At 55.4% G+C, this 19,085-nt stretch overlaps 5 protein-coding genes across 5 annotated transcripts; 3 read left to right on the forward strand and 2 right to left on the reverse strand.

Moving 5' to 3' along the window:
* Positions 1-281: 281 nt before the first annotated feature.
* On the forward strand, positions 282-3,644 carry ISF_01102 (ATP-dependent protease La; the record flags this gene model as incomplete). Its single annotated transcript, XM_018844709.1, has 1 exon — positions 282-3,644. One exon carries the CDS (start codon positions 282-284, stop codon positions 3,642-3,644), a length of 3,363 nt encoding a protein of 1,120 aa, XP_018709159.1.
* A 4,273-nt stretch (positions 3,645-7,917) lies between these two features.
* On the forward strand, positions 7,918-12,449 carry ISF_01103 (serine/threonine protein kinase; the record flags this gene model as incomplete). The annotated part of the gene is made up of 2 exons (XM_018844710.1): positions 7,918-9,003; positions 9,057-12,449. The coding sequence occupies 2 exons, from the start codon at positions 7,918-7,920 to the stop codon at positions 12,447-12,449; spliced, it is 4,479 nt and encodes a 1,492-aa protein (XP_018709160.1).
* A 613-nt stretch (positions 12,450-13,062) lies between these two features.
* Positions 13,063-15,632, reverse strand: ISF_01104 (homeobox and C2H2 transcription factor; the record flags this gene model as incomplete). Its single annotated transcript, XM_018844711.1, has 3 exons — positions 13,063-13,186; positions 13,251-14,154; positions 14,204-15,632. The coding sequence occupies 3 exons, from the start codon at positions 15,630-15,632 to the stop codon at positions 13,063-13,065; spliced, it is 2,457 nt and encodes an 818-aa protein (XP_018709161.1).
* Positions 15,633-16,286: 654 nt separating this feature from the next.
* On the forward strand, positions 16,287-17,021 carry ISF_01105 (hypothetical protein; the record flags this gene model as incomplete). Its single annotated transcript, XM_018844712.1, has 1 exon — positions 16,287-17,021. One exon carries the CDS (start codon positions 16,287-16,289, stop codon positions 17,019-17,021), a length of 735 nt encoding a protein of 244 aa, XP_018709162.1.
* A 779-nt stretch (positions 17,022-17,800) lies between these two features.
* On the reverse strand, positions 17,801-18,145 carry ISF_01106 (hypothetical protein; the record flags this gene model as incomplete). Its single annotated transcript, XM_018844713.1, has 2 exons — positions 17,801-17,882; positions 17,985-18,145. 2 exons carry the CDS (start codon positions 18,143-18,145, stop codon positions 17,801-17,803), a joined length of 243 nt encoding a protein of 80 aa, XP_018709163.1.
* Between the last annotated feature and the right edge of the window lie 940 nt (positions 18,146-19,085).

The following is a 19,085-nucleotide window of genomic DNA, read 5'->3' on the forward strand; positions in this document are numbered from 1 at the left end:
TCTTTATTAGGCACATGCGCTCCAACGTCGGAGCACGCCACCTTATCTCATTCATCAACAACGGTCTGGTCTTACCTTGGATCAATTCTCATCACAGTCGGCCCTCTGCTCGTCCGGAGCTCAGAAGTCACCCTGCAACCGCCCATTGACAAGCCCATCGGCTGCTTCGTGCCGATTCCCCTGGCCCCGACGCCCGCTTCCCCCATTCTCGAGACCCTCGTGCGTGCTGCTCCGAGTCAGCTCTCGGAGCTCCTCAGCCCGCACCGCACAGCGCCGCCGCCATGATCCCGCGATCCCGCGTCTCCGGGCGCGTTCTTCTCGAGCGCTCGGTAGCTCGCGCCGCGCCGTCGTCGACACGCACGCGAGCCTTCGGCTTCCCTGCCGTGGCGCACTACACACAGCAGCACGCCACCGGCGCTCGGAGATGGCAGCCCGCGCCGACCCAACGCCGCATACCCGCGCTGTCCTTCTCGACGACGGCCGCCCAGGGCAAGGAAAAGGACAAGCCGAGCAAGTTTTTCGACTCGTCGGCCGAGCCCGAGTCCACCGAGCCGCTCTCCGAGGAGGAGGTCAAGGCCAACCTCGAGAATAAGAAGCAGGAGGCTGCGGCCGCGGAAAAAGCCGCAAACGAGTCCAAGGACGCGAGCGCGGACGCGAGCGTCTCTGCCAAGAGTGACAACAGCACTTCTCAAACACAGGATAACAAGGCTGGCGGTAGCGCGGCCGGTGCCGCAGGCGCTGGCTCTGGTGACGGCTCCGGTGACGGAGGCAAGCGAGGGCGCAAGTCTTCTGAAAAAGCTCTACAGAAACCCGTTGTCCCCGACGTCTATCCGCAAGTACTAGCTATTCCGATTGCTCGCCGACCGCTATTCCCCGGATTCTACAAGGCTATCACGATTAAAGACCCCGATGTCGCCACCGCCATTACCGAGTCGATTAAGCGCGGCCAGCCGTACGTCGGTGCCTTCCTCTTCAAAGACGAGAACGAGGATGAAGACGTCATTCGGAATGTCGAAGATGTATACGATGTCGGCGTATTTGCTCAGATCACGAGCGCTTTCCCCATCCACGGTCAAGAAGGTGCCCTGACTGCGATCCTATACCCCCACCGCCGAATCAAGCTCTCCAGCCTTGTCCCGCCGACGCCCCAACAACAACAACAGGAAGTCAAGAAGGCAGAGGGAAAGAAGGAGCCCGAAGTCCCCGAACCCATTCCCGCCAAGTCCGCCGACGAAGCCCCCGTCTTAGATAAGAAGGGAGACGTGGTCGCTAGCTTCGAAGAGACGGCCGTCGATAAGAAGCCCGACCAAGTTGCTGAAAAATACGAACCCACCTCCTTCCTCAAAAAATACCCCGTCAGCCTGGTCAATGTCGAGAATCTCGCGGACGAACCCTACGACCCGAAGAGCCCCGTTATTCGAGCTGTCACCAATGAGATTGTCAACGTCTTCAAGGAGGTTGCCACGATGAACAACCTGTTTAGGGATCAGATTTCCACCTTCTCCATGAGCCAGTCCACCGGCAACGTGACCTCGGAGCCCGCCAAGCTAGCCGACTTTGCTGCCGCCGTGTCTTCTGGAGAGCAGACCGAACTGCAAGAAGTATTGGGCTGCATGAATGTCGAGGAGCGTATGCAAAAGGCGCTCATCGTGCTCAAGAAAGAGCTCATGAACGCTCAGCTGCAATCCAAGATCACCAAAGACGTTGAGAGCAAGATTAGCAAGCGCCAGCGTGAATATTGGCTCATGGAACAGATGAAGGGCATCAGGCGTGAGCTTGGCCTCGAGTCTGACGGCAAGGACAAGCTTGTTGAAAAGTTCAAGGAGAAGGCGGGCAAGCTGGCCATGCCTGATGCCGTGCGCAAGGTCTTTGATGAGGAGGTTAACAAACTCGCTCACCTCGAGACTGCCGCGTCGGAATTCAACGTTACAAGAAACTATTTGGACTGGCTGACACAGATCCCCTGGGGTCAGCGCAGTGCCGAGAACTTTGGTATACCCAACGCAGTCAAGGTTCTTGATGAGGATCATTACGGCCTTCAGGATGTCAAGGACCGTATCCTGGAATTCATCGCTGTCGGAAAGCTGCGTGGCTCCGTGGAAGGCAAGATCCTTTGCTTTGTCGGCCCTCCTGGTGTGGGTAAGACAAGTATTGGCAAGTCTATTGCTCGCGCCCTGAACCGCGAATACTACAGATTCAGTGTTGGTGGTCTTACAGACGTTGCTGAAATCAAGGGTCATCGCAGAACATATGTCGGTGCCCTGCCTGGCCGCATTATCCAGGCCCTAAAGAAGTGCCAGACTGAGAACCCCCTCATTCTCATTGACGAAATCGACAAAATTGGTCGTGGTTACCAAGGGGATCCTTCATCTGCTCTCCTGGAACTGCTCGATCCCGAGCAAAACAGTTCTTTCTTGGATCACTACATGGACGTACCAGTTGACCTATCCAAGGTCCTCTTCGTCTGCACTGCTAACATGACTGACACTATCCCCCGACCTCTCCTCGACCGCATGGAGCTAATCACCCTTTCTGGCTACGTTGCGGATGAAAAGAAGGCCATTGCCAACAAATACCTTGCACCTGCCGCCAAGGAAGCTGCTGGTCTCAAGGATGCGAAGGTTACCCTTACCGATGAAGCCATCGAGGAGCTGATCAAGGCCTACTGCCGCGAATCTGGAGTTCGAAACCTGAAGAAGCAGATCGAAAAGGTTTACCGGAAGTCTGCCCTAAAGATCGTACAAGACCTTGGCGAGGACGCCATCCCAGAAGAGAAAGCACTTACTGAAGAGGGCAAGGAGGCCGCTGAAGCTTCAACGAAAAAGGCTCAAGAAGCACCTCAGTCCGAAGGCAAGGAGCAGCCTAGCACGGAGGCGAGTGAGAAGGAAACAACCGAAACACCACGCGAGGCTCTCAAAGTGCCCGACTCGGTTGAAGTATCCATCGGCAAAGACAACTTGACCGACTACATTGGACCCCCCGTGTTCACGTCCGACCGACTTTACGAAGTCAGCCCTGCTGGTGTTGCCATGGGCCTGGCGTGGACGCAGATGGGCGGCGCTGCCATGTACATTGAGTCCATCCTGCAAGCGCCACTCCGCCAGAGCACCCGTCCCGGCATGGAGATCACCGGCAACCTCAAGTCGGTCATGAAGGAGTCGACCGCGATCGCCTACTCGTTCGCCAAGTCGTTCATGGCGAGCACGTTCCCCGACAACGACTTCTTCGACAAGGCCAAGATGCACCTGCACGTGCCGGACGGCGCGGTGCCCAAGGACGGGCCCTCGGCGGGCATCACGATGGCGACGTCGCTGCTATCGCTCGCGCTCGAGACGCCGGTGAACCCGACGGTCGCCATGACGGGCGAGCTGACCCTGACGGGCAAGGTGCTGCGCATTGGCGGGCTGCGGGAGAAGACGGTGGCGGCGCGCCGCGCTGGCTGCACGACCATCATCTTCCCCAAAGACTGCATGTCGGACTGGCTGGAGCTGCCGGCGACCATCAAGGAGGGCATCGAGGGCCACCCGGTCGAGTGGTACTCGCAGGTGTTTGACCTCGTCTTCCCGGCCCTGGATCGCACGGCGGCGAACAAGAGCAGGGTCGTCAAGGACGGCAAGAAGGAGAGCGAGGGCGGCGACGAGTAGACGGAAGAAAGGCGCCCTGTTGGGTAGATGGTGATGACGTCGGCGAAAGCAAAAATAGATCAGGAGACGAAAAGCCTGCGCACACCTGCTGCCTGATATTGTACGATTATTACGAGGAGGACATAAACAAAGACGGCTGTTATTTTCTTTTTTTTACCCCGGTCACACCTGACATGTGATGAACGCCCAGGGAACACGGAAACAACCTTGACTCCACGTTTCGAGGGACGCGCAGAGTAGAAGGGGTCCGTTGCACAATGCCGCCGCTGTTGCGGGTTGTCTTGTCATACTGAGGGGAGCAACGGGCGGCGCCTGTGCTTCTATTGTGGTGGCTCAGCATACCCAAAGGAGAAGAAGGAGGGCTCACATGACAAGCGAGAAGTTTCCTAGGAAAGGACCGGCGAAACGCAGCAAGAGTAGGACAGCAAAACAACTACAAAAAGACCGAGACTTTAGATGCATATATACAATCGGCATTCATCACACCCTCCCCCCTCCGCCCCAAGAGTACCCCTGCCATGTGTTGATGATAATTGTTATCAATACCTGGCCATCATTTCTTTCCGCGTTTGTTTCTATTTTTCATGAATGGGGGGATGCGGTGTCATCTGTGTATTTGTATTCTATGATGTGGAGGAGGAAGATGCCACACGGGAAATCCGCCCAATATAATAAAAAAAAAGGAGTAGCGCTGGTGGATTTTGCTGTATTTAGAACTTATTATTTCCAAGAAAATAACGGCACGTATTTAGAACCTCTTCCTTCTGCCCTCTTCTTGCCCTGGTTATTACTAGGCACTCGGCCACGACTTGCGCCCACATCTGATGATACGGAGACATTTCAAGCCCACGGCTACAGCGGCATAGCTGCGCGAATGCGCTGCGTCTCACGGCTCGGGGTCTTGGCTGCCTGCTACCTGGTACACTGAAGACGAATTGCGTCATCATCCTGTGATGCGCGCTGAACAAGAACCAGATCCATTGCTGGCTTCTGCTGCGCGACATGGAAGTTGCAGAGTGGGAGGGCGAGGGCATATACATGCACGCGCTGCACATTTCTCGCCTGTGAGCTTTTTTCCTTCCTTGTGTTACCGCCGCGTCGACATGGGGCTCGCGGTACGCCAACCTGGGTTTGAGCCCGGCGGCGGACAAATAAGAGGACACAAAGGAGAGGATGCTGGCAGCGGGAGGTGCCTAGCTTGGGAAGGAACTGTATCCGCTTTCTGCAGCTTGGGATCGCCCTGGTTGAGCGGTGACAAGTTATTGGTTCCCTGACCGCCTCACTCGCGCTCTTGACTGGGGAAGATCGCAGTACTCGACGCTCTTTTCGTCTTAGCCTCTGATACCGAGTAAGAAGAAAGCCTAGAACGTGAGCCCGGTTGATGTCAAGGCTGGATTGGCATCGTCTGGCGGGGAGGTGACTGTCGTCCCAAGACAAGAATGACAAAGCGACGCTGTGAGGTTGGCAAGCGCCTAGCGCCACTTTATGCACCTCTACCCGATATTGGGGAATGCGTCGGGCGCTGGAGAACCCAAAGCAAGGGAAGCCTTACGGGGGCCACGCAAAAAGCAAGTGCGTCAGCTCTTCTTGAGTGGAAGCACTGGGGCAGGGAATAGATGTGTTATGTGTGTGGGAGTCTGACGTGGTTGAATACAAGACCAACCACGTCGGCCATGGATCAGTCTCAACATCCACTGGGCGCGCATACAAAGCGTCATTGGGCACGCACGCAAAGGAGCGAGGCGAGAATGATGTGCAAGTTGCCAGGTAACTGCATGCTTTGTGATTCTTTGGACTGTATACTGTATCCGTGGCTATCCGGAGAATGACGCACGACAACAGCTGCATGAACAGTCGGTTTTTCCCGGAGACGGGCGCTGCATGTATGAGAGGAGAATATGTCTTGATGCTGCAGGGCTCACGGATGTGGCTTCTGGATACAGATTAGATCATTCAGTCTGCACAGGCGGGCTGCAAGTCTGACTTTACAGCGAATCCGGCTGGCCAGGGTGAAAGACGTGCCATGAGCCTGTTGGCCTTTCTCGGTGTAAAAGATGGGGGAGCGCAGCCGCTAGCGAAAAAAGAGGTTGCTGGCCAGATACCGGACTCCGATGCGGAGTCGGGGGCCAAGTCGGATTGGAATGAGTAGACGAGTGTCTAGCAGTATAGAATGATTCGAAGCACGGCTCTCAAGTGGCCAATTAACAGAGTTGGAGCTGATGGCGGCCGGTACACGATTTTTGGATATTCACAGCTGAGCTTGGTCCATATCAATTCCGAGACCGGCCCATGAATCGAAAGCCTATTCATACGGGGTCAAGATTGTGGTGCAATGGCCGTGTAACGTCCATTACAAAGTGGTCGCACGATGCAGAGTTTGGTCGCGGCATTTTTTGGCAGTTCTCGGTTCGTCGCGTTGCAGCCAGAAAGTTAGGGAAGACAGGCAGGCCCAGATGATGAGGGCGTTTCAGCCTGGGAGACGAAAACCAAGAAAAGCATCCGTAGGGGGCAACGGGCAGTTACTGGTAGATAGTCAGGATCGGTGATGCGTGTGTAGCACATCCATCAGGTCCTTGCCCGTCAAGAGTCGTAGGATGGGAAGTGGTGTGGACTTGGAAGGTCGGAGCGAAGTCGATAGCGGCGTGGTTTACTAATTAATATCGATGTCTTTGCTTGGAAGTTGGGCGTGCTATGGTTTATTCGTTCGGTCCCTGAGAGCGGGGAGGCGGCATCGGGCAGGGGACGGACGGGACGGACGCTGGAGCTAGTTGGATAGTTAGCTTGCGATGCAAAGGCTAAATTGGTTGGTGGTGGAGGATAGCCGAACGGATGAAAGAGAAGAACGGAAGAACAAGGCGAGCTCCTATGCAGTATGTAGGATGCAGCAAGAGACAATGGAGATGGTCATGGCAAGTCCCAGGCTGCAAGAGAAGGGACGGCCACTTGGTCTCTTTGCTTGTGTCTGTGCAGTGCAAACGGGTGAGGTAACCATCCAGCCTGTGAAGAGGAAGCGACAAATAACTCGACCAGAACGGCCGCCCAAACATAACACGGTGGGAGGATCGAAATACGGAAAGAGGCTGGGTATATAAATAATGAGATGCTCGAATATAGCAAATGACATGATGTCCTTTCCTTTAAGGCAATACTTGATGTATCTATCTAGGTATCTTAGTAAAAGTACTAATTGCTCGCAGGAACTCCTCCCCTCCTGCTGCCCGTTTGCTTGGCTGCCCGTTTGTCCCCTCCATCATCACTCACGACCCCACCCTTGCCCGTCGGCCTGCCGGTCCGTGCCTGCGGCCGTCCAACCAGCCAACCAGCCACCTCAAGTGCCCCTCTTCCCGCCACTTTCTGCCAACCGCCCAACTGCATCACCCCAGCCAGCCAGTAACTTTTCTTCGTCCCCCCTTGTCAGTACCTTTTTCCTGTGATTTCTTTTTGTTTAATTAATTTAATTAATTCTCATTTTTTATCGTTCTTTTTTTTTACCACCGTTTTTCTCCCCCCCCAGACCTACGGTACCTCCCTTTGGTCTAGATTCTCCTTGTTGCAACCACACAACTCAAGACCCCCTCCAGGTACTCTGACCTTGCTGCTTGCTTCACCTCAAACCACCCTCCTCTTGTCATTTCGTCTGTCTGTCTGCCATAGCTTGCTTTCCCCGTGCTACTCATCTTACCCCTCTTTACTCTTTATCACCATACATATCTCTAGCAAATTTTACCTCGCTTTTTATTCCCTTCATCCTCAAATCACTCTCCGCCTCCCTCGAATACCCGCTCCAGTCTCTCTTGTCAGCCTGGACTTCGGACCCTTGCCAGGGGAATATACGGTCAGCGGTTCTGCCTGCTGCTTCGCCCTCCCACACCCAAGCGCCCAAGCCAGACCCAGGCCGCCACACTTTTTTCTTCCTCGAGATATTCTTGCTCTACGCCGATATTCTAGTTATTCGCCTCGCCCGCTCCAAGTAACCTGGTCCCCGTCTACATGGAAGCTCTGCGCCGCCCCGTCGAGTCATTGCTTAATTTCTCGCACTGCTGACTCTTCTGCCGCCTCTTGGACTCGAAGCCCCTGGTCGCACACTCACGGAGATATAGCTCACCATTGTTCACATGCTCAAAACAGCCCATTAATCACGCTGTTGTTGCCTTGCTTGTGAACCAATAACAGCGTTGTTACCTCCCGGTTTCGCTGTCACTTTGCGACTGTTGCGTCGCCCGCTCGCCCGCTTGTTCATTGACACAAGCCACCAGGCGGCGCACTCACAGCCATGGCGGCCCAACCTGACAATGACTCCAAGTCCCCCCCCGTATATGACCCGGACCAGGCCATGCTACAACTTCTTCAGACCGCGTGTCCCGATCTTTCGTCTCGGCCCTCGCAAGCCTCCCAGTTTTCGCAACCTTCGCAACCCGTGCAGCCATCGCAGCCATCGCAGCCATCGCAGTCACCGCAGCCTTTGCATGCCAGCCCAAACCACGCGCCGCCCAACACCCACACCAACAATACATGGAATCACCGGAGCCCTGCGGCCTTTGATCCACCCGCAACTCGAGACAGTACGCAAGACGATTTTCAAAACAATCATCGCAGACCACAAAGAGAGGTGGTGCCCGGCTTGCCAAGAACCCAGACCCTGAAGCGCCAAATTTCGGAGCGCAGAGAGCATCTTATACCCGTAGAGATGCTCCCAGAGGAGCGTCGTGCTCTCTCGTCCGAACTAAAGACCCCCTTGAGTCTTCTTACCTCTCGCGATGCCGCCAACTCCTTTGCCACCCCAAGCGCCGTTGACTCTACATATGACAATATCAGCGACCTCGCCTTTTCCCAGAGCTCGTCGCCCCGACTCCTCGAGGAACTCGAGGAAGACGAAGACGAGCCCCAGGATTTCGACGATGATGATGAAGAGCCTCGAAGAAAAGCGCCACTATGTCTGCCTGCCCCGACGCTCGTGCCTGGAGTTACGCTGATCCCAGGCACTAACCTGCCCGATACGACTAACATGTCTCGTGAGGAAATTAACGCTCTCATCCAGAATGAATTGGAAAACGTCTGGATTCTGAATTTGAGCATGCACTTTCGAGACGGCTCCGGGAGAGACAAGTTCTTCCTTACCTACCGAGAGCGAGAGACGGTATGGCGCAGAGTCACCATCTCCTTGGATTATCGCGGTGCTCCGCACGATTCGCTAGAGGGAGAGCTTGGCAACATTAAGCTCCAAAGAGACAAAAACGCCAAGATCTACGAGGCCCTTCGCGAAAGCCTTCCCGATATTCACTTTTACGACACCACCACGAACTTGGCGCTCAAGACCAGCGAGGATCGCTTGCATGTGCATGTAGTTGAGGATGCCAACGTACGTATTCATTTTATTCACTGGCTCAGAGGACCGATTGCTGACCCTTGTAGGAAAAAATTGATTACCCCCGGGTTGAATTACTGAAGCATCTAAACTGCCCCATGTTCAAAGAAGGTGATCTTGTCTTTGATTCTCACATGTCCGGCTTTGTCTTCAAGGTCCGTGTCGGAGGCGAAGTCCTGGTCAAGAAGGAAGTACCAGGAGCCGAAGTAGTTGAGGAGTTCCTTTACGAAATTCACGCGCTCCACAGCTTGCAGGATTCCAATCATGTAATTGGCTTGAGGGGTCTCGTCACCGACGAAGATGAGGATATTGTCAAGGCTCTGCTTATCGACTGGTGCCCCAATGGCAATCTCATGGACAGGATTTACGACGACTGCAAGACGACATATCTCGGCATCCCTTGGCGGAAGCGTGAGCGCTGGGCTCGTCAGATTATTCACGGAGTCGCCGATCTTCACGAATCCGGCTTTGTTCAAGGTGATCTCACCCTGAACAATGTTGTTCTTGACGACGACGAGAATGCTAGGATTATCGATGTCAATCGCCGAGGTTGCCCCGTTGGCTGGGAACCACCGGAGGCGAAGCCTCTTCTCGATACAAATCAGCGTCTCTCTCTCTATATTGGCGTCAAGTCGGACCTTTTTCAACTTGGCATGGTCCTATGGGCACTGGCAATGGAGGAAGACGAGCCCGAAATTCAGGGCAGGCCGCTGCTACTCGGACCCGAAGTCAACGTTCCCGATTGGTATAGGCAAATCACCGAGATCTGCCTGAGTCATGACCCACGTTCTCGAATTATGGCATCCCAGCTACTGACCATGATCCCGGATCAGGCCTTTGCACCCGCTTACAGCCGCATAGCCTCTCGACCTGCCATAGAGGACCGCCAGTCTCCCCATGAACTGCCTGGAGAGAGCGCTTCTACTGCTGCCCCCAACAGCGAGACTAAGAGTGAGCAGCTCTTCTTCCCGCAGCGCGGGCGCTCTCCCCCCAGTCCAATGCCTAGTGACTCGTCACGCCAGCAAAAACCCCGCCGGGCTGCCAATATGCCGGTGGCGGCTTCTTATGACGACATGACTGCCAAAGCCAAACGCTATCTGGAGGCCAGTCGTAACAGGAACTCGATGCCAACACCCGAATCCGAGAATCTCTCGCATCAGAAGCAACAAAAACAGAGGCAAGAGGGCAAGCATCAAACTTTGGAGCAGCACGAACATAGACAGCATTATCAGCAGCGCCACCAGCAGCAGCAGCAACAACAGAAACCGAACCAGGTTCAGCCCCAACAATATCAACTGCAGCAGCAGCAGCATCACGATGAACCGGAGACACCTCAGCCGCAGCAGCAGCAGCATAACCATGAGCCGGAGAAACCTCCTCAGCCGCAGCAGCAGCAGCATTACCGTGAACCAGAGAAACCTCAGCCGCAGCAGCAGCAGCATTGCCATGAGCCGGAGAAACCTCAGACCCAGCAGCAGCAGCAGCAGCAGCATCATCATCAACACGTTCAACCAAAGCAGCCTACAGATGATCTGGGAGATCATCTGCCCCAGCTGCCGTATCAGAAGCAGTCAGAACCGGCGCCACTTGAACGGCAGAAGCATCAATCTCCACAGCAGCAATCGCAAAATCGTCAAACGCAGCCCCAACCCCGACTGGAGAAGCAATACCTGGAGCAGCAGCAACCGGAGCAGCAGCAACCGGAGCAGCAGCAACCGGAGCAGCATCAGCTTCACTCGCACGTAGCTCACTATCAGAAGAATGATCACCGGCAGTCACAACCAGGAAGGCAACAGCTGGAACAGTATCAGGCTCAGCAGCAACCGCAGGACCTTCAGCACCCTTACCACGAGCAATATTACCCGTATCAGCATCAACAGCCACCGAACCTTGCCGTGGCTAGATCGCATGACACAGAGAACAGTTTCCTCGACGATGCTAGCAAGGCCTCCGCGACGCCACCTGGCTCGTTTGTGGCTATGCCACCTCCGAAACAAGACACAACTCGGAAGCAACTCACACCTCCAAAGCAGCCAACGCCTCCAGAAAAGCCTCCCACGTACTTGGACGTCGACAGCGGCATCTCTATGTGGTCACCCAGCGAAGAAACTGTCGCTTTTTCTAGTAGTACCTCCCCACCCCAGGAGCTTGTCAAAAAGATCAATGAAGAATTGTTCCAAGACCTGGAACGCAACGGAGCAGCTAGATCGGCTCTGCAGGCAATTTTTGGACGAGACGACAAGGAGTGCGGCCCAATTTCCCATCCTACTACGCAGTGGCACGACGGCTCCGCGTTACCGCATTTCCCCAAGCAACAACCCGACATCGCTTTCGACGTTCCTCATTCCAAGGCCGAGTTGGAGCATACCTCCATTTCTCAACGATCTATGGCGCAAACGGAAAAAGATGGTCACCAATTTCCACCACCCTCAAACCAGCGTGTGGACGATGTCTTCAGACCCCAAAACACCCCCCCGGCGTACTATACCTCAATTCCACACCAGTTTACTGCGGAATTTGAAGAACGCGACTTTGCGGGCTCGAACTGGGCTATGCAGTTGGATAGAACCTCCTCGAACCCCCCAGCTAATGCGAAGATTGAGACTGGTCCTACCTTTCGCCAATTCACCACAGAGTGGGCGGACGACGCCGTGAATATTCCTCAAACCATTCCGCAGCGGGCCGAGCAAATTTCGCATCTTCCCGAAACCATCACGCACCTGGGGAGCAATGTATCCGCCCTACGTCAAGCCGCTTCACACTGGGGCGAGCATACCTCGGTTAACTCTCAAATCACACCAAAACGAGCGGATGAGACTACACAAGCGGAGAAGAATTTAAGCATCACTTCGCAGTTCATGCCTCAGCACATTGATGAGACGACCTACATCCCTCACACAACTTTGCAGCGCGGCGATGATACGTCCATCCCGTCTCAAAGCACCTACAACAGCGAAAAGGAGGCACCCTTCACTCCGCAAGCTACTTCCCAGCATGAAAAAACCACACCTGTCTTTCTGCAACCCGCCATGCAGCTGGACAAGGGCCCTGTCATTCCCCAGATGACTGAACAGCTGGACGATAATGTGAGCGTTGCTTCCTGTATTTCGCGCACGTCAAGCCCCGACGGTGATCTTGAAGGCGGCGCTCAGCTAAGCAGAAGCGACACTGCATTTAGTGCCGTCGAGACGCACTTTCGCCGACCCGAATACCCAACAAACTCGAAAGCACCGCTGGAGACCATCTTGGATAGCACCCCAGCTACAGCTTTCGGCGAGCACCTGACGCACAACAACCCCAACGGGACCCTGCTGGGCTTTGGGCACGGACAGGGCGTCGCCGGACCCCTCCACACCACCGACCTGAACCCCGATATCCATTTTGACAGTACAATTTGGCCCGACGCCACTCGCCGCTTCATGACTGGCGCAAAATCTTGAATACTTCTTCCTTTTGTCCTTTACACTTTCTCTCATATCGACCGGCGTTCCCATATCGACGGCGTTCCCATATCGACGGCGTTCCCATATCGACGGCGTTCCTCGACGGCGTTCCCATATCGACGGCGTTCCCATATCGACGGCGTTCCTTCTTCCAGCATATCTTCTTTTTGAAACCGATTGGAAAGCGACAAGCAAAGTGTACAACTAGTCTTGCAAACCGGCGCATTGTACAGGTAGATTGATACGACCGCTTTTCGGCAGGCGACTGCCAAGCTAATGACTGACTTTTCTTGGGCTTGGAAAACATTTATCACGAAATGACTTGCATGATTTGGAGCACTTTACTTGCTGGGTTCACGTTCTTTTTCTTTCTTCCTGCTTCTCTTCCCTCTTCGCACAGCTTTTGATACTTCGTTGGGATGTTAGCGTAGCCTCTTTTTAGCCAATATCTCTTTTAGTAATTGATCAAATACACTTCTCATTTCACATGAAACAATGATCGTGCATTCAGCGTCGCGTGTCAGAGTAAGAATGCTTATTGTTAGTTCATAAATGCATAAAATTGTGTATTGTACGTTCCAATCCAAGAGGAAAGGATGCCTAGAGATAACTATGTCTTGCGCTTGATCAGACCCAGACCCGGTCCCGTGTCGCGAGGCAGAAGCCCAATGTCGCGCTTAAATCGCTCCAGCCAGTCAGGCAGATCAGCCGCCGTCTGATTCCACGGATCGCCTCTGCAAAAGGAAGATTTGGTTAGCACTCATTTTGACTGCGGAATCGGAAACAAACGAGACTTACTCTCCGTATTCAAGCCACCGAGCTTGCTGCTGAATCTCCTCGTCGCTGGGAATGTGCTTGTTCGGGTTGCAGTCCGACATGGACGACGCCACGAAGCGAGCCAGGCCTCGCGCGAGTCGGCGGTAGCCGTTGGCGTCGTTGAGGTCGTAAAATCCTCTGATGAGACTTGCCGCGGCCGCCCTGTGGCGTTCCTTGGTCGGTTCTTGCTGCTGTGCCGGGTCAAGCACCATTGGTGACTCAAAACCTGGAGCTTTGGTATCAAGAGCGTTCGGGTCGGCGCTGGGCGGGCTGATCTCTCTCGCTTCTTCGCTTTGGCCCACGGCCTCAAAAAGTCGCTTTCTAAAATCTTCGAGCCAATCCGTAGAGTTATACGTGAGTCTCAGCAGCCAGTTCAAGACATTGTCCTTGTTTGTGTGCGAGCTGGACGATTGATGCGTCCTTCGCAAGATGCGATCCGCTTCTACCTGCAGTTCCCAATTGGCCACCTCTTTGCCGCCCAGTGGCAGCGAGAGGGTAAACTGCCGCAATTCGCTCTCGAAGGCGCAGTCTTGGAAGATGTTGTCCTTGCCATTGATTCGCAGCGTAGACATGCCATTTTCCTCCTGGCGGCGGACGGATTGAAACATGGCGTCACGAGCAATTTTGGGGCAAGACATGACGAGATCACGGAGCCAGGATTTGGCGGTAGTAGTGTCGGTAGATAGAATATCGGCGCTGCGGATGATGCGACATGCTTCCAGTTGAATCTCGGTGTCTGTTGGGGGACGTCCAGTATCGTCTGTGTGATTCGCTATCCAGTACTCTAGTTCCATGTTGAGCAGTTCGTAAGGGCTGTTTGGGGTCCAGGGTGAAACACTGCTCGCTACATAGGGTAGCGGTGATATTTTTTCCAGATGAATTAAATCTGACACCCGTTAGTATTTGACCATGCAAGAGTCTGTATAAACACTTACATGGTGGTATAGAGTTTTCTACCGTTCGAAGAACAGCTTCGTCAAAGCCCCAATCGCCTGTCCAGTGCTCCATTGTGGCACCATTCTTAAAGTGAATTGCAAGGTGGTCGACCCGTGCACTCCAGCTGTGTAAAGTGATATTGCAGAAGCCGCATCGCGATCGAATCTCGGGCGATGCCGCCTTCCACGTCTCGAGCGTCTCCTTCGGAACCTTGGCGTGGTGACCTAGCCGCACGTGCTGCGTGAGATGGTCCTTGCGGTAGAACGTGCGCTCCGTCAGTGTTCGGCTGCTGCAGAGAGAAAAGTTGTGAGATTCGAAGTGCGCGGCGTCAGGGTTTGGCTGCGAGCAAAATACACAGGTAAGGGACCCGGTTACGGGGTGGACCGCGAGGGGCCCGGTCGGGGCGCAAACCCAGCGGTCGATGGACAGATGCCACGTCTTTTCGTGTCGCTGCCAGTCGTACTTGGTCTGGAAGTCTTCGGCGCAGAAGGTGCACTGGAAGGAGCCGCGAGCGGCCGCGGGATACGTCGTGTGGGTGGGCAGGCCGGCACGCTTCCGACGACGTCTGCGACGCGCCGAGTGGCTGTCAGGGAAGGGGGACAGGGAGACGCCACCTTGAGAGGACCGGGCAGATCGTACGGAGCCCTCGCTGGACTGCGCGTCGTATCGTCCAAAGGAGGAGCCGTTGCTGAAGCCCACGCTGGAGCTGTCGTCGGAGTGCCGTGAGGCGGGGGTCAGACAGGACCGGTCACTGGGGGAGGCGGGAATGCGAGCGGCCTTGACAGCTCCCAAGATGGCAGCAACGTCTGCGGGCTCATTGTCGGGTGGAGAATTCTCCCAGCGCTGCATTGGGTTCATGCCTTCAAGGATGCCGGGCGTTGCGCGCCGGGCGGGAATGTCCATCGCAGGCAGGGCTTCGGTGGAGGAAGCGGGTGCGCGCAAGGGCGCGGCCATCTTGGCGCGCCTTCGGGCGTTGGCGAACCAATTGATAATCTGCGTCTGGCTGAGGCCGGTCATGGTGCTGAGCATCTCCTTGTCCTCGCGCGTGGGGTACGGGTAGTGGCTGTTGGAGGCCATCCACTGGCGCAGGAGCCTGACGGCGCTCTGGGGGAAGCCCGGCCTGGCGCCGGCCGTGTCGGACGGCGTGGTGACAGGCGGGCTGGGGAAGTACGGTGTGGAGGAGGCAGTGTGAGACATTGGTGTGGACTCCAGGACATGGTCAAGGTCATCGTTGTCGGCGCCGACGGGGCAGGAGTCGACGGACGGCGGTTCTTCGGCGGGCGTGTGCTGTCCGCCGAGCTGCTGTCCGAGAAGCGCAAACTCGTTGAGGACGTCCCAGTCCTGGAAAATATCGTACTGGGGCGCGTCGGTGTCGAGGCCGGGGAGGTCCTGGTCGAGGCCGGGGAGGGCGAGGTCGAAGTGTGTCATGGTGGCGACAGGAGCATGCAGTGGGAGAGCGAAACGGCGGGTTGACAAGGTCTGACGATACCGAGTATCCACACACACTATGAGCGTGCAGAGATGTATACTTCAAATCGCATGCAATATCCAGACTCGAGTTGTAAAAATTGAAAGTTGCAGACGAGGTTCCCCGGATTCGTTTTCCGGTTCCACCAGCTGGCTACCTACATGTTAGCGGTGGGTCTCGGCTGGGTTTAGGGCGTGCCGGCCGTTGAACGGAGCCGTGTCCAGTCGGAGGGACGTCTGGCTCTAGTTTCATGATGAAGTTGATGAAATGTGATGCCGTCGTTGCTATCTGTCCATACTTAATCAGAGCCAGCGGTTGTTTGGGCCAAAAAATGTAGGGTGAGATGGGACATGCTGATCTGGAGTCGCTCCTTCGTTTTGCCAGCTGGCCCTGCATCGGCGAAACTCTGCCTCCGTCCGGGCTCGGCTGCTGTTAGTGGGGTAGCCTTTGTTGGGCTGCGAAGAAGCAGTGGCCCTGTTTGCGCAAGACGACGGGTAAATACACTACCAACGGAGTCCTTGCTGTCTTTTAGGGTCGGTCGTCATTTCAGAATCAATACGGTCCGGGCCTACACGGAGAATCCTGCGCAAACGCGGCCTCGTCGCCCGCCCAGCATGTCGTCTCCCACCACCGTCGCCCCTCCGAAGCCGGAGCTGTCCGCGCTGTTTGCCGACATCGAGGCGCGGTTCGCGACGACGTGTCTCGGCGACGATCGGTGGTACATCCTCGCCATATCCTGCATCACCACCGGTCCGGACCCCGAGCTCGCCGCCGACCTCTACCGGTACCTGATCGCCAAGCCCGCCTTCCAGAGCAGCGCGTCGCGCCAGCAGCTGGTGCGGCGTCTGCGCGAGGCGCTCTTCAAGTCCATCTGCCTGGTGGGCGTGTGCAAGCCCATCGAGTCGGTGCTCGCCATCGCGGCGACGGAACGGCCGGAAGATCGCGACCTGTCCCCGGCGACGCGCGAGGGCTGGCAGGCGGACGCGGACAACGAGCGGCGGGCGCGCGAGTGGTTCGCCAAGGTGTACACGCGCAACGCGGCGGACACGATCGGCCTGTTCGACGCGCACAAGGACTTTTCGTGGACGTCGGTGCACATCACGTATGGCCTGTTCCTGTCGGATCGGCAGGTGCTGGACGACGTGGAGACGCAGCTGGTGGTGCTGCCGTGCATCATGAGCCAGAACCTGAGGCTGGAGACGGGCTGGCACATTCGGGGCACTCGCCGCATCGGCGTCTCCAAGGAGGACACGCAGGTGGTCTGGGACGCGGTGCAGGCGCTTGCGGCATATTTCGACGTCAAGCTGAACAAGGTGCCGACAGTGGAGGAGATTGAGCCGGAAGTGTAGAAATGAAGCTAGAGTTGCATTGCACCACCGTTAACTAACGACGGATAATGGTAATCCGGACACGCTTGATCACATTGGGAAGGGACAGAGAGAGAAGATATTACAAGGATATTTCTAACCCCCCGTCAATCCATGTCGCTTCGCTTTTTCCCACCTTTCCATCGGTGTTGGAAGCAGTCTAGCCAGGAATACCCCGGCTGCCGATTCCAAGACGTGGCGCGCTGCATAGTTACTGGGCGCCTTCTTTTTCTACTCTTTATTATTAGCCATTAATTTCCCAGCCCATCATCGGCTGCATGAAAATATGCAGCCATCGTCGACTCGCCCCGCCGGCCGCACGTGTACACCTTCTGCTCCAGGAAAGGCCCGCGGCATCTTGGCGTGCGGACAGGGGCTATCGTGATGTTGAGTTGGGCGAAGCGAGAGAAAATTTTGAAACAGGCCTTTTGTAGTGTTGCAAGATTTGTACATTGTAGAGGTCATCTACTTGATCATTCTAATATGTAAAACGTTCAGTCATGAGAGACCGTGGGTGCTAATGATGCTCGAAAAAAGGAAGAGAGCATGTGTGAGAGAAAAGTCTTAGTCGCTCCGTCCATAATAAAACAGTAATGCTTATAGCGTTGTAGTAAGCGCCAATTTTGAGCCAACGCCGGTGCGTGGGCAAGACGATGAGATGCCCAGTCGCAATTCAATGGTAGTCGAATAATCAATGGAAATAATCCCCTCTGGCTAGGGGATCATGGCCGGTGATGTGTTGTCGGGGGTTCACCCGACGTCTAACGGGAAGCGTCAGAGACGGAAGAGGCGGAGGAGGTGACGGAGTCGGTAGAGCCGGTACGGGCGGCCTTGATGCGCTCGCTGTAAGACATTAATTAGTAAGGGAAACTTCGCGGTAGCCCTGAAAGCTCATGGCAAGACCAGCTCATGGCAAGACCAGGGGAGAGCCCGTGTTGGACATACTAGTGAGAGCGATCCTGAAGAGTGCATGCCCAGGTGCTGGTGCCGGCCTTGATATGGAACTTGATGCCCCTGTTCTCGCCAAAGTGGTTGACGGGAGCGCCGGCCGCGGGAGCAGCGGCGGTGGTGGCGGCAGAGGTAGGCTGGGACGATGCTTCAGGCATGTTGGCGGTGGTTGTAAGTGGTGATGGTGTAGTTGTATGTCGGTTGGGTAGGTACAACAAGGTGTAAGCGTGACAGACTCCTCCAAGACGATGATGGGGTAGATATGTATGGAAAAGGTGGAAAATGGAAACTGGAATCAGAACTGTAGAGCGAAGCAAGCACCGAGACGGGCAGCTTGGGGGACTTTATATCGTTGCCACCCACGCCCGCGATATCAGCGACGTCTCCATTTTACGGAGCGCACTGTATGGGGAGGCACAATGCGCATTCCCTTGCGGCACCGAAGGGCGAGGCGAAGAGAGGAGGGTCGCCAAATGGCGTCTGGTGTATTACTCGCTGGTACACATGGCCAACCAGCTTCAACAGGGCAAATGGGCCGGCCGGACGAAACGGCAAAGGCGGCAGACCCGTCCACCCCCCACCCATCCATTCAGCCATCCACAGATAGGATGGTACCAACCAGTATGACGGACCCGGATACTTATTGGTGACAACTCCACGGAGGGTCGGAGAGCTTTGAGACGGGTTTCAGCCGGCGCCAGACACTAAGTTAACTAGTTACTAAATAAGGCGAGACAGCTTTGAAGTGTCGAAACGGTTGTTGATGCTACTGAGCGTCGCATTGTGCTTTCAATGATTGAGCTTGTCAACAACTCTATTAGCTACATGACTGATCAGCTTTGGCATTGCTGTGCATCGTCCTGTACCCTCCGCCCTCCCCTTTTGATGATCATCAGACAGTTGAGACAGCCGTGTCACGACAAGGCGCCAACAAAAAAGGTGGTGTCTCCACGTTGGAAAGAAGGTGAGCCATTTTCTGGCCGTTTTTACTAAAAGGCCACCATCAACACCCACCATGGTAATAATGCGGCATGGGGGGGACAGGAAGTTGGAGCAGCCACTTTGGCGCTGAACAAGCATAGCTCAGTGGAGAAGGGG

Source organism: Cordyceps fumosorosea, assembly GCF_001636725.1.
Source record: "Cordyceps fumosorosea ARSEF 2679 chromosome Unknown scaffold_1, whole genome shotgun sequence".
NCBI classification, from domain to species: domain Eukaryota; kingdom Fungi; phylum Ascomycota; class Sordariomycetes; order Hypocreales; family Cordycipitaceae; genus Cordyceps; species Cordyceps fumosorosea.